This window comes from Sciurus vulgaris (genome assembly GCF_902686455.1).
Source record: "Sciurus vulgaris genome assembly, chromosome: 14".
Taxonomy (NCBI): Eukaryota; Metazoa; Chordata; class Mammalia; order Rodentia; family Sciuridae; genus Sciurus; species Sciurus vulgaris.
This window is the reverse complement of record NC_136475.1, coordinates 1803122-1817492: the sequence shown is the minus strand read 5'-3', so window position 1 is coordinate 1817492 and position 14371 is coordinate 1803122. Positions and strand designations below refer to the sequence as shown.

Sequence of the window (14371 nt, the reverse complement as noted above, 5' to 3'; positions counted from 1 at the left end):
GCCCTTTGTCGTCTTTGTTTCCCTCCTTGCAGACAGGACAGGGGTGCGGGCAGGCCCTAGAGGCTGAGAGAGGGCCCGGCTAGCTTCCAGCTCCCCTTCCCCGCCCTGCAGTGCCCACGCTTGTGAGGCCCGGAGAGCAGAAAGGTCGCTCAAGGACTCTTGGCGGCCGTGGCAGAGCTGAGAGCCAAGGCCCCTACCTTCCTGGTCCTGGCGGAGGGGTGGCTCGGCTCGCCCGCCCTCTGCCCCTTGGTCAGGAGATGACCGGGTGACTCTGCAGAGAACTCGGCTGTGGGGTCGTCCTGAGGTTGGGAACTGCAGGAGGAAGAGGCACGGGGGGCGCCTGGGAGCAGCATGGGTGGCCGGCGCACGTGCTGACCTGCAGCCGCCTGTCCCCCAGGAAATCCCCCGTCTCCGTGAAGAAGGAGGAGGAGAAGAAGCCCCACGTGAAGAAGCCTCTGAACGCCTTCATGCTGTACATGAAGGAGATGAGGGCCAAGGTCGTGGCCGAGTGCACTCTGAAGGAGAGCGCAGCCATCAACCAGATCCTGGGCAGAAAGGTGAGGCCCGCCTGCTGCGCCCGCGCCTGCCCGCACGGCCCGGTCACACCTCTGGCCCTCTCTCCCCAGTGGCACAACCTGTCTCGAGAAGAACAGGCCAAGTACTACGAGCTGGCCCGGAAAGAGCGGCAGCTGCACTCCCAGCTCTACCCGACCTGGTCGGCTCGGGACAACTACGTGAGTGCCCCCAGGCAGGGGACGCCCAGCGCCCAGGAGCTCATCTACAGGGGCAGAGAGAAAAATGTGACTTTGTATATTGAGGACTCTTAGACAAGGGGGAGGGTCACACATCTCTAAAAAGAAGAAAGCTGTTTTAATTCTCAGGAGGCCCAGGAGGTAGCCTGAGGACAAACTTAGGTGGGTGCCCTTCCCTTTTGAACTGGACTCCGCCTATGATCCAAAGGTTCCTGAGCCACGGGCTCCTGTCCAGGTCACGGAGACCGGTGCCTGGGCCTTGGGGAGGTCTGTAAGCTCCCTGCACTGGACAGGGTCGCAGAGACCGGTGCGTGGGCCTCGGGGGGTCTGCAAGTTCCCTGCACTGGACAGTTCATACGTGTGTCCCTTCTGCTTCCTCTATGACAAGAGGATTCAGAGCAGTGTCAGTGGGACCCTTCAGAGAGATCAAGGACCACTATTCTAGAGACAGAGATGGGGAACCAGCCTGGAGGAGCGTGGGTCCAGGCCTTCCAAGGATGGTGCCCGGGTCAGGGGAGGCAGCATCTGAGTGGGAAGGCAGGCCGGCTCCCGGCCTCAGTGGGCATCCCTGCCCTGGGCCCCTGCCAGGCTGCTGCCACTCCCGTTCTGCCCTGGCTTAGCTCTTCCTCTGCTGTATTTTTCAGGGTAAGAAAAAGAAGAGGAAGCGAGAAAAGCAGCTGTCGCAGGCACAGACGCAGCAGCAAGTGCAGGAGGCTGACGGTGGGTCCTCGGCCTCCTCTCTGTCCCTTCCAAAGGGCTCCGTGTGGCCTCTGCCCCTAGCTGCCTCTGGTGCACTTGGGTGGGGCTACGGTCACTTGTTCACAGGTGACCAGCTGAGGATCTTAGCAAACTGCAGGTGGAGCTGACCTGCAGAGAGTCCCGCCAGCACGTCTCAGTTGGGCTGAGTGGCTTCTTGGGGCTAGGTTCTAGGGTCAGTGCAGAAGGCAAAGGTGGACATGGTGCAATCATCCTGGCAGCACCCTCCGGAAGCAGCCTGGCACAGACTGCATGCTGCCCGTCAGTGGACCCAGTGGGTCAGGGCTCCCCACATTCCTCTGGCTGACCCCCAGAAGAAAGGGCCTGGTTTAAAAGCCGCTTAGTAATTTTCAGCCCAGAATCTCACCTGGCACACAGGGGGCCCCTCTGGGATGGGTGTTCAGCCACACCCCCTGGTGCCGCTGCTGGCACAGCCTGCATCGGCGGTCACCACCTGCAGGGCTCTGCTCCCCTTGCCCCTCCTGCTGGGCCTTCCCCTGGTCTCTAAGATTCATGCACCACCTCCAACGGCGCCATAACCAGAGGACTTAGCCAAATCAAGTGGCGAGACCTCCGGGAAGTCAGAGGAAGGAGGCAGGGCAGCACCTGAGAGCTGTCCCCTCCAGGTCTCGCTGGGCCTGTCAGCTCTGGAAGGCCTGGGCTGTGGCGGCAGTTTCTCACCACAAGCATCCTGTTTCCAAAGTACAGGTGTCCTGCAGTGTCCGTGGCACTCGGTTCTGAGACCCGCCTGCCCCCTCTGCTCTGCAGACACCAGGTCCCTTAGGAAGCGGACACTGGCACACCTGGTGTAAAACGGCCCCCACCCTCCCGTATGCTTTATGTCATCTCTAGGTGACGTGCGACATCCAGCAAGGCGACTGCCTGTGTATGGTGGCAACATGCCACCTGCTCGGGCAGGGCAGAGGAGAGGCATCTGGTGCTGGGTGCGGTGCAGTACTTGGCATAGTATTTCCTGTCGCCGGTGGTGCAGGGCACGGACACGGAGCTGGGCACACCAAGGGCCCCGCTCTGCCCACCTGGTACTGCTGCTCACGCTCTCACCTTTGCCCCTAGGCGCTCTGGCCTCCAAGAGCAAGAAGCCATGTGTCCAGTACCTGCCTCCCGAGAAGCCCTGTGACAGTCCTGCCTCTTCCCATGGCAGCATGCTGGACTCCCCTGCCACCCCGTCCGCTGCCTTGGCCTCACCAGCCGCCCCTGCGGCCACCCACTCGGAACAGGCCCAGCCCCTCTCCCTCACCACCAAGCCTGAGACCCGAGCCCAGCTGGCTCTCCATTCAGCAGCCTTCCTTTCTGCCAAGGCCGCGGCCAGCTCCTCTAGCCAGATGGGCAGCCAGCCGCCCCTCCTGTCCCGGCCCCTGCCCCTGGGGTCCATGCCTGCAGCTCTGCTGACCTCTCCCCCATCCTTCCCTGCCACACTGCACGTCCACCAGGCCCTCCCTGTGCTACAGGCCCAGCCTCTTTCCTTGGTCACCAAGTCCGCCCACTAAGCTGCCCTGTGACTCATCAAGGAGAAACAATTCAGAAGGAAAAAAAGGAAACTTTATTGGTCAATATTTGACCACTTGGACTGTTCAGTAGAGTGACTGGTACCAACAGCACTTTACGTCTGTAGATGTGACCGTAGCTGAACTTCAGGCTTTTTTTAAAAAACAAAACAAAACAAAACAAAACAACAAAAAAATCTTCACAAGAAAGAACTCGTTAGTAGCGTTGCTCTCCTGTGCTGCGGTGGGTGCGCTGGGCAGGAGCTGCCCCGTCGCTGCCCCTTCCTGCTCCTGGCTGCCCACGCTCTCCTCACCTCTGTGTGCCCCCCCATGGTCACCACTGCCCAGAGGGCTGGCCCAGAGCCTCCATCGGGACGTCCTGCCCCTCCTGATGCCCGGCTCCAGTTCTCCTCACAAGCTCAGCCCTGGGGGTGGCTCTCCTCTGTCCTCCAGGAAGGCTGGGACTCCCTTCGAAGACACCTTGGCCTGATCTGTTTCCACCAGCACCCCGCTCCCGCCCGGGCTCTGGGCACTGAGAACCCTACAGCCCCCCAGCCAAGGGGAGAGAGCTCCTCTGAGACGTCCCCACCCCTGCACTGAGAGGGACTCTGGGTGCCTGCCACTTCCCCAGGGAAGAGGTCCATGTCTCTCCTGCCCAGCTGCTGTCACCTGGGCCTTCGCCAGCACAATCTGCCAACGTCGGAAGACCCTCTGCCCTCCCCATCACCTCACGTGCTTTTTCTGTGTGTATTTCGTTTTGTTTTTATGGTTTTTGGAGAAATTTAAACTCCCAATTGTTTATTTTCACAAAAGAAAATAAAATTGCAGTTGCAAGACCTTCTGAACGTTCCTTCCTGTGGAACAGAGCCCCAGTCAAACTACACCATGTCCACCTGAAGCAGGCCCAGCAGGATGGGAACACCAACCCGCCCGCAGTCCCAGATGCACCTGGGCCAGGCAGTGCTGCAGTGCGGACCATGGCCACCTCCACGGCCAGCCTGCCAGCTGGAGGTCTCTGCCTCTGCTCTGGCCCGTCTTGGCTCACTGTGCAGGGCACCCTTTACGGGCTTCCCACGGCAGCTGGCGCTGAGGTTAATATTTTGGGGAACAGCTTTATTGAGACCTGATTCATTTATCTAAAGTTACAATTTGCCAATTTAAAATAGCAAACAGGGCTGGGGTGTGACTCAGGGCCGAGCACTTGCCTAGCACACAGAGGCCCCGGGTTCAAGCCCCAGCGTCACAAGGGAAAAAAAAAAAAAAAGACAATTTTGATGGTTTTTAGTATGTTCAGTGTGGAATATTTTAGAACATTTTAATCACCCCAAAAAGAAGCCCTATACCCTTTAAAAGTCATCCTCATGTCACGCTGTGGGCTAATTTGTCCTGTGGTGTCTCTCGGAAGAGCTACTGTGAACTGGCCCTGTGCTGAGGGGGCTCCCGGGGCAGGGTCATGGGTGTGGGCAGCATGTCTTTCACAGCATACTTTGCCCTGCAGGTAGTCTGATGCCTAAGTGCCCATCAGTGACCAAGAGGCCCTCTCATGGGAACTGGGTTTATACTGGCAGATGCCCTTGTGGCTCCGTTCTGGCCTGTGCCCGTCTCCACAACAGCCAATCTCCAGGACAGCCCGACCCTAAAAGGAATTAGGTCGGGAATGACGGAGCAGCAGACAAGACAGTGCTAGAAGCAGTGTGTGCTTCATGGATCAGAGAAGAGGGCAGCAGGGCCCACAGGAAAAGGCCAGCCATTGGGACCCTTGGCTCAACCTGGGCCAGGAGCAAGAGAGAAGTTGAAGGACCGCGGGCGAAGGGCTCCCTGGGGCCCAGCGTGTTGCCTACATGGGTCTCCCCAGCCAGTTCTGGCAGGGGGCCTTGGGTCTCCCCAGCCAGTTCTGGCAGTGGGGCTGAGAGCAGGAACAAGCTCGGAGCTGGGCAGTCACACCAACTGAGGCGGCTCTGAGGTGCCTGGGCAGCGCGAGCATGGTGTGGGTCAGGGGCAGTGGCTAAGCTGCCCTTCTGGGTCACACCACTGTGCTGTGAACTCTCACCCTGATGGCTGTTACGCCCAAGCAGACTGGCCAATCAGACGCAGATCTGTTGAACTGCCCCTATTACCTGAACTTCTACAGGGAAATGTTTGCCAGGAAGCTGCTGCGTAGGGCAGATTTCAGGATGGGCCTCATTGAGGACCTGCGGTGAGGTGGAGAACGAGGAGCTGTGCAGGATGACTAGGCCCTACCTCTAGGAGGAGGAAGTAAAACACTCCAAACAGGTGCGAGGCCACTAAACCGCGAACTTCACTGCCTGTGGGCACACACGCGTACATGTTTGAGGGTGCCCAGCCTCATTCCCTGTCGTTCCCCCTTGCTGCTCTTTGACAAGCCTGGTCTTCAGACTTCCACAAAATCCCAGGTTCCCACCCGCCTACAGGCCATTGCATGTGCTGTAACACCTGTCTTCCCTTCAGCCTCACCTGGGACCTATCTACAACCTGCAACCCTGGGCTCCAAGATTCCCCTCCTTAATGGATCCCTACTTCCCATTCTTTCCTTCCTGGCAGTCTTGGAATGCACGCACACAAATTTGTTTATTCATGTGGCCTACTAGGTCACACACTCCATGAAGTTAAAACCTGTCACTCTTATTTAATAATTTATTATTGAGATAGGGTCTCACTATCTTGCCCAACTCCTAGGCTCAAGCCATCCTCCTGCCTCACCCTTCTGAGTAACTGGGTGACATCAAGGTCCCCTAAAAGCTATTTTTAGCAGTGCTGGGGATCAAATCAGTGCTTTTGCAATACTAGGAAAGGCTTGATCACTGAGCTAGATCCCTAGCCCAAACCTATCATTTTTTAAGTCACTGTCTCAAAGCACCTAGCCTGGCAAATGTTCATAAAACGTTCCCAAACGTTCACTGTGTTGATTTCAAGGCACACAATGTTTAAACATCACGGTACCTGTATACAAAGGAATACAAAACTATTTACTCGATGACTCCAACTTGGGGAGGAAATGGACATGCCTAGAAAAAAGTCAGAGAAAACACCAAATAAGAAAGAAAACAACTACATGGTAACCGATAGATGAGTAGAGAGCCAGAATTTTCTAATGTATATTTCTTTGAGAATCCTGCTGCTTTGATTTTTGAGCCCTTTTTGCTTTGATTTTGAGCCATGTTTTTGTTACCTAATCAAAAACATTAAATGTTTGTAGAGCAGAAAACACTCAAAACGCCAGGAACCACTACGGCAGAAGGGAAGGAGGGAGGCTCTTTTCTACATCTTTTCCGATCGGGAAAGGATGCGCTTCTCAGCAAAGACGCTGGGAGGCCTCGGTCGCCCAGGCAGCTGCGAGTGGCGGCGGCCGGCGGCCTCGAGCCCCCGGACCACGGCCGGCGCCGCTCTGCTGCGGCTGCCGCGGAGGGAAGAGCAGGCAACGGCACGTGTGCAGCCCCGAACGGCGAGACAAGAACTCGGAGCCCAGGCCGGGCCAGCGCCAGCCACGAGGGGCCGAGCGGGACCAGGGTGGGGCGGGGCCAAGGGGCCGCGCGGAAGGGGCGGGGCCGCGCGACGCAGGGAGGTGCGCGCAGGAAGAGGCGGGGCTACGAGTTCGGAGCTCGGCGCGCAGCTCTCGCGAGAGCTGTAGAAAACGGAAGCGCAGTCCGTGCAGGATGCGGTTCCTGGTTGCGTGTCTCCTGCTGAGTGTCGCCGCGGCGGGTGAGACCCCTGCCCATCCCATCCTCGCCCCAGGCTCCCTACCTGCATGTCGGCCGGGGGCCGCGGGCCTCGCCTCTCCCCCGCTCGCCGTGCCCCGGTCTCGCGGCCCCGGGCCCCTGCCTCCCGCCCGGCCTGCTAGGCTCACTGGTTTTCTCTTTCAGGCCCCACGCAGCTCGCCTCGGGGTCGGACGCCGCGAGTTCGCATGGGCTGATCCCCGTGCAGGAGAAGGGAGCCACCCCAGGCCAGCCTTCTACAGAGAGAGAGACCGGCAGGCCCCCGGAGAGCCGGCCGTCCTCGCCGCAGAAGCCGCCCCCTCCCGACCGGCCTTCCAGCACCGGCGGGGCCAGCGCGTCGGAACAGGGGCAGGGCCCCCGGAAAGGAGACGCCAGCGGGTCGGAACAGGGGCAGGGCCCCCCTAAAACAGACGCCAGCGGGTCGGAACAGGGGCAGGGCCCCCCGAAAGCAGACGCCAGCGGGTCGGAACAGGGGCAGGGCCCCCTGAAAGGAGACGCCAGCGGGTCGGAACAGGGGCAGGGCCCCCCGAAAACAGACGCCAGCGGGTCGGAACAGGGGCAGGGCCCCCCGAAAGCAGACGCCAGCGGGTCGGAACAGGGGCAGGGCCCCCCGAAAGCAGACGCCAGCGGGTCGGAACAGGGGCAGGGCCCCCCGAAAACAGACGCCAGCGGGTCGGAACAGGGGCAGGGCCCCCCGAAAGGAGACGCCAGCGGGTCGGAACAGGGGCAGGGCCCCCCGAAAGCAGACGCCAGCGGGTCGGAACAGGGGCAGGGCTTTCCTAAAGGAGCTGCCAACGGGTCGGAACAGGAGCAGGGCCCCCCGAATGGAGGAGCCAGCGGATCGGAACAGGGGCAGGGCCCCCCGAATGGAGGCGCCAGTCCCTCATCAGGTAACCAGGAGACCCCCAAGACTGATAAAACCCAGCCGCCTGGAAAAGATCACATCTCTCTGCAAACTTCCAAAACTAAAGCTGGGGAGAGAGTGACAGTGGACTCGGACCTCTCTTCTCCCCAGCAGGTGGGAGATGAGTCTTCAGAACCTGCTGAAGATGCAGAGCCCAAGGAGGCTGAAGAAGGTGACACAGGGCCTGAAGAGGGCTCACCAGCTGAAGAAGAGAAAAAGATGTCCAGCCCTGCCTCCAGTGAGAACCGTGAAGGGACTCTTTTGGATTCCATGAATAGTGAGAAGGATGACCTTTATAAGGACAATCCTGGAAGTTCCAGTGCAGAGAGCAGCCACTTCTTTGCATACCTGGTCACTGCGGCCATTCTGGTGGCTGTCCTCTATATTGCCTACCACAATAAGCGGAAGGTAAGCCCGGTGCTGCCTGGGAGGGGAGTTGCTGGTGTACCCACAGGTCTCCATGGCTTATCTGCCTGTGAGCACTGGGGATTTTAAGACAAACTGCAGCTTTTCCTCAGATCTTGGCAGGATTCCTTGTTCTTGTTTTGTAAGTCACGTGACCTGTTTCCCCCGAGTCCTGCTGCATTCAGTGCCAAGTTAGGACAAGATTTTATCACATAAGTTAAAGTGGGACCTCCTCCCATGACCTTGACTTTAGATGCTTCACAGCCGCAGGAGACCTAAGTGAGGCAGAGCTCTTCCCTCTCCCTTGCCTGAGCCAATATATCATTTCTAGTTTCTTTCCCATTCTGTCTTCCATCTGTGGTAGATACAAGAGCAGATTCAGCTACACTCTGGTATCAATAGCTAGAGCCCAGGACTCTTTTGCACTGATAATTAGAAGAAATTCCGAAAATTACAGATAAACACATCTTTTATTTCTTCATTAGCACCAGCGTGAAAGGTACCTATATCCCTCAGCAGTCACTCTAATAACAAAGTGATTGTGTTTTCCTGTTGAACCCTGAGAATTTAGAAGATAGTGTCAGTAACCTGGTTAAAATTGGAGAATTAAGTTCATGATGGCCATCAGGTCTATGGCATTAAAGAATGAGAGAAAACCACTAGTAAAAGTATACATTTCTTATTCTACATTTGAGTCTTCATAATGAGAGTGTTATGTTAGTAAAGTTAAGAGTGTGATTGTTGAAGAAGCAAAGTGTGGGTGGAAGAGAATATTTGTAGATGAGAAATAATTACTGATAATGACTTCATAGAGAAAACAAAGATTTGATTAAGGTAGCACACGCCTGTAATCCCAGTTACAGGGGAGGCTGAGGCAGGAGGATTCCAGGCCATCCTGGCAACGTAGACCTTGTCTCAGAATTTAAGAAATAATAGTAATAAAGGAATGACCTATCCCAGAGCTTTCAGGGCAGGACTGAACAGGTCTTTGAGTACCCAAGATTTAATCATGCAGGTCCTACAAGCTAGAGCTCAGAGCAATCTTATTCCATCTTGTCATTTCCTACTAAGCAGTTTAAAGAATTCTGATGTAATTAGGCCTCATCCTTCTTAAAACTTAAGTTTTTTGTTTTGTTTTGAGGCACTAGAGCTCCAACCCAGGGTTTCTTGCTATATGCTGGGCAAGCACTCTCCAACTACTGAACTCCCAGCCTGACAGAGCACTTGCCTAGCATGCCCTAGGCCCTGGGCTGGTCTCCATCCCAGCATACACCACCCCACCCCTCCTCACATCACTGTAGTTTAAATAGGCCACTTTGTGGGTATGCTTCTCTTTGCATAGTGCAGTGATTAGCAAATGTGCTACCAGGTAACTGACTGCCTCTGATTTCAGGGACTGGAATATGTCATTACAGAGCCATCTGTTAATCACTTTTCCTTTGCTTTCCCCAGATTATTGCTTTTGCTTTGGAGGGAAAAAGATCCAAAGTAACTCGGCGGCCAAAGGCCAGTGACTACCAGCGTTTGAATCTTAAGGTAAGGAACAGGGAGCCAGGTCTGTGGAAGGGACATGCCACCTGAGGGGGCTCAGCAGTTGATTTGTGTTTGACTGGCAGTGGCAGCTGATTCTGGGGATACTACTGCCATTCCCCCGACCTTTCCAGACCACAAACTAGACCATCCACATTACTGTGCACTGTCTACAAAGTCAGAGCAGGAAGAAGCCTTTCTGTCCTCTGCCACAGCTTCTTTGACAGATGAAGAGAGCTAACCTGTGCAGAAACATTTCCTCTCCAAGATTGTGGTGACATGAGGACCAAAGCAGCTCCCTAGACGTCCAGGCCTAAGCTTGGTGCACTATAGCAGCTCTTCACACTTGCAGCAGGCATGCGACTCACCTTGGGAATTGTGGTTAAAAAGCAAAACCTATTCACTTAGTGTGGGGTGGAGCCTAACTGTGTACATTTCTGGGAGGTTCTTAGGGACACCAAATGCTGCTGGAGCCACACTTTGGGTGGCAAGTACTAGACTACTAGACTACACTTCTTGAAAACAAATGAGCCCAGAACCACATAGGCCTTCAGATCCCTGGCACAGCCCCACATTCAGCACTGTGCGCTGACCCTCCTGAGCACAGCCATCTACCTCTGCCAGGGAGAGCAGTCCTCCATCCCAAAGTTTAAGAGCTGATCAAGTGTTCCAGAGGTAGCTGGCTAGCCAGATGCCAGCAGGTGTCCTTCCTGCCCACTCCTCAGCAGCATGGAGGCAGTGGCGGAGGAGGCGTGACCCCGCTCCGCAGTGTTCCTGTGTTTCCTTCAGGGAGCACAGTTTACTCGTACTCCTTGTACCAGCTACAGAGAAATCATTCCACTCACAATGTCTCTGCCAGCAGGCATCTTGGATCAGCTTCCTCAGCTCTGACCTCCTGCTTTCCCTGATATTTGGTATAAGAATTTTTCCTCCTTCATTGTAACTCTTCTGGTTGGAAAAAATGTAGATATGGTGGGCACCATGGTGCATGCCTGTCAGCCCAGCAACACCAGAGGCAGGGGCAGCAGGAGCCCAAATTGAGGCCAGCCTCAGCAACTTAGCAAGGCCCTATCTGAAAAATAAAAAATAGAATTAAAAAAGGCTGGGGATATATAGCTCAGTGGTAGAACACCCTAGTTCCATCCCTAGTACCGAAGCAAACACAAAAATACACATGAATAAATCAAAACAATGCAGAAGAGTGTAAGCAGAAGCCAAGGTTCCCAGATTCCCTTCCTCAAGTGTGTCCTAGTTCATGTTTTATTTCAGACCAACTTTAAAACTCACCAGTGTTGACCTGGGGTTGTGGCTCAGTGGTGAAGCACCTGCTTAGCATGTGTGAGGCACTGGATTCGATTCTCAGCACCACATATAAATAAATGAATAAAAATAAAGGTCCATCAAAAACTAAAAATGTATATAAAAATAATACTTAAAATTCATCAACGTAGCCCAGTGCAGTGTTGCATACCTATAATCCCAGCAACTCAGGAGGCTAAGACAGGAGGATCATAAGTTCCAAGGACAGCCTCATCAACTTAGCAAGAGCTTCAGCAACTTAATGGCTGTCTCCTAAAACTAAAAACTAAAAAAATAAAAAAAAAGGACTAGGGATGTAGCTCAGTGGGTAAGCCCCCCTGGGTTCAGTCCCATTACCAAAGAAACGTATCATTTGATGTGCTCTTATTTTAATTAATTGTTATTTGTATGGTGCTGGATCCATTTGTCTTAGTTAATTTTTAATTTTTTCCCCAAAGTGAAGCCACCCCTATAAATCTTTCTTTTTAATTTGTTCTAATAAGTTATACATGACAGTAGCCCTACAAATCTTTTTCTAATTTTTTTTTTTTTTTTTAGTTGTGGGTGGACACAATACCTTTATTTTATTTTTATGTGGTGCCGACGATTGAACCCAGGGCCCCACGCGTGCTAGGCAAGCACGCTACCACTGAGCCCCAGCCCAGCCCCCTATAAATCTTAACCATGTGACATTCCTCTAGAAGACTGTGAACTTCAGCAGTGGACTGGGTTGCTCTCTTTCAGCTCTGATTTCTGCCTGCCACGCCCTTGTCCTCCCTGCTGATCTGTTTCTGAATCAAGAGAAATGAGGAGAAAGCACCGTGGCCTAGGAGACGCTTGGGGCGTGTGCTTGTGACCCTTGTGCTGCCCGTTCCATCATCCTTTCCTCGGAGTGTGAGTGGAGGCGCCTGTGGGAACGTGGCCAGGCCTGCAGGCCACGGCCCTGGCCGTGGCTCTGCCCTCAGACTTAGGAAGCCTGCACGGGGAGGGCTTTTCTACTAAGCCTCCTCTGGGAGGGATGAACCCTACAAAGATGTAGAAGATGGCGAGATGCTGACTCGCAGAGGGCGCAGGGCACATGGTTCTCTTCAAAGGCTTTAGCAAACCAAACAGCAGACTGAAGAAGTGCTTTTGCCTGAGAGTCTGACCCATCCAGCATAAGCCCCCACGTTTTCTGGCATTTCGTATTACTCGAGGCAGTGGATCACCTTGTGTTTGGTCGTACTGAGCACAAAGCGGGACTGGGGTTTCTGGAGGTGAAGCCTCTTTCCAGCATTTTTCGTGAGTAGTAATCATCATTGAAACAGGATTCCTTTGATCCAGTCACACTCGGTTGGAGCTCTTTGAAAAGGGCAGTCCAGGCTTCACACACGGAAATGCAGGAGGGTTTCGTCTACGCTTCTTTCAAAGACCTTTTGTGGAATAGGTCTCCCACCAACCCTGTTTTGCTCTTGTTGCCCAAATTAGACAAAATAGGTTTCTATTTATAAAAAACCACTCTGACTTTTGTTACTTTTATCTCTGTTAAGATGCCAATGGCAGCTGGTAAAGTTTTCCCCGCTCCCCTGTCAGGAACCCAGGGCTCCCCTGGGGCAGCATGGTAGTATCCTGAATGGCGTTCTTTGGGTTTTTAATCTTCTCTAGTCTTGCCCTGTTGTCCAGATCCTGAGGAGAGTCAGATCTCAGCTCTCAGGGCCACACAAAGACCGTGTGAGGAGAGAGGCATGGTGGGCTCCATGCTGTGGCAGGTCAGTCAGTACCTTCCACGTTGCTGCTTGTGCACAGGTCCTGTGTCACCTTGCCCAGCATGGGGAGTCTCAGGCTCCTCGGTTCCTGAGACCCTGGCTGGTGCTGCCTGCTGACCCCCTCCCCTCCTTCTCCCCGTGGCTGGTTTGTGCCGTCTGCACGTTTCTTCCTCTGAGCATCCTTCTCCCTACCACCCATCCTCTGTGACTTTCACAAACCCACATTAGTCCCTGTCCTCCTGTTAGGGCCACTGGATGCACTGTACTCATCCTCAGAGCTCAGTCCTGTTCTCGAGGTCAGTGCTGCTGGCAGGCATGGTGGCATGCCCTTTCTTCACGTCCAATGCTGTCCTTGTCCTTGCTGTGGGGATGAGGACCCTCAGCCAGGCCTCTGACAGCCTCCCTGTCTTCTCCACCCGTCCTTGCCCTTGACCAGTCATGCTGTGTGCTGAAGAGCACGGCCAGGTTGTCACTGAAGCTGACTCTCCTCCCCATCACACGGCCTCTCCGCTGCCCTTTCTTCCATTCGTCTGAACTCCACATCACAAACCTATGTTTTTCTCGTTACCTGGTTTTAAATCTCCAGCTGAGTTCTTTCCATTCTCCTTGCTCCCCCGTCCACACCCCCACCCATTTAACTTCCCTCTGCTGACTCCCCATGAACCACCTCAGTTGGTTCTGTCCATCTTAGAGAGAGAGTCCTGGAAACATCAATCTCCCCAGGATTCTGGCCCAGTCTGAGGCTCTGTCTGGACTTCTCGTGGCTTAGAGAATCAGGTTGTGGACTGGTATCGAGGACTCTGTGTGGTGACACCTTCCTTTCTCCACCTCTCATACAGGCCAAAGCTCCCACCTCTGCCTCTGTGCCTTTATTGTTAGCGTGCCCGCCCCCCCAGCTTCCCATCTTTGTTACTTCGTAAGGTTTTCTCCCTTTCCAAAACCTCCCAATCAAGACCCAACCCAAGTTTCCCTTGTCTGACTGCCTGCCCTGTGCAGTTGCTTCTTGATTCCACCCTAATCTCTGATCTGGGAAGACTGCCCTCAACCCTGTAGCTTTTGCCTAGCACAGTGACATTCCTGGGGACTTGGGTAGTTCAGTTACTTCTTCCAGAGATGTTTTCTTTCTTCTTGACACCTGGTTGTGACAGATGAGGGCTTGCACAGCTTTCTGGCTGCTGGTGGCAGTGACCTTGACATGTTGACTTTTGAAGAGGAGAGCAGGAAGAAAGGTTGGTTTGGAGAAGGAAGAAGGTTGGCAGCAGCTATCTCCATGGAGTCCACAGTGTCACCGTTTGAGCTGACAAGGGTACCAAGGAACACTATGGGGTTTAAGTTCACTTTTCAAGATGGCTGTCTTTTTGCAGGTGGATATTGGCAGCATATTTTCTGAGTTTGTGTGAATGGGGGCAAGCTGTTGAGGCATCTCAAGCCAGAGGGTGGGGTGGAGCTGCAAGAGGCGCCTCTGCGTTAGGAGGAAGGGGCTGCAGTCGTGGACAGTTTGAAAAGACCTGTCGCGTAGCTACGCATACTGACATGTTTTTCCGTGATGGCTTTTAATGAAACACTGGGTGATAGGGCTCTGCCTCCAGAATTCCCAGTGGTAATGCTTGCTGTCTTTCCCATGCCGGTTCCTGTCACGTGATCCTGCATGTGGGCAACAGGCATGCACACACAGCCTGAAGCCCTTGCAGGAAGCTCGCCCCAGGCACTGCCTTGCTGGAGTAGGATCAGTGGCAAGAT

At 54.4% G+C, this 14371-nt stretch overlaps 2 protein-coding genes across 6 annotated transcripts in view; both read left to right on the top strand.

The window, feature by feature from the left end:
* TCF7L1 (transcription factor 7 like 1) overlaps positions 1–3849 on the top strand; it is a 109748-nt gene extending 105899 nt beyond the window's left edge. For all 5 annotated transcript variants that reach the window (XM_079110004.1, XM_079110003.1, XM_079110002.1 and 2 more), the window contains 4 exons: positions 398–557; positions 627–734; positions 1397–1472; positions 2583–3849. In XM_079110004.1, the coding sequence (XP_078966130.1) occupies positions 398–557; positions 627–734; positions 1397–1472; positions 2583–3016 (778 nt within the window). In that variant the 3' untranslated portion in view covers positions 3017–3849. The remainder of the gene's footprint in view (positions 1–397; positions 558–626; positions 735–1396; positions 1473–2582) is intronic.
* Positions 3850–6209: 2360 nt separating this feature from the next.
* TGOLN2 (trans-golgi network protein 2) lies at positions 6210–13893 on the top strand. The gene is made up of 4 exons (XM_079110006.1): positions 6210–6733; positions 6895–8060; positions 9510–9593; positions 11631–13893. Exons 1-4 carry the CDS (start codon positions 6688–6690, stop codon positions 11634–11636), a joined length of 1302 nt encoding a protein of 433 aa, XP_078966132.1. The 5' UTR covers positions 6210–6687; the 3' UTR covers positions 11637–13893.
* Positions 13894–14371: the final 478 nt, after the last annotated feature.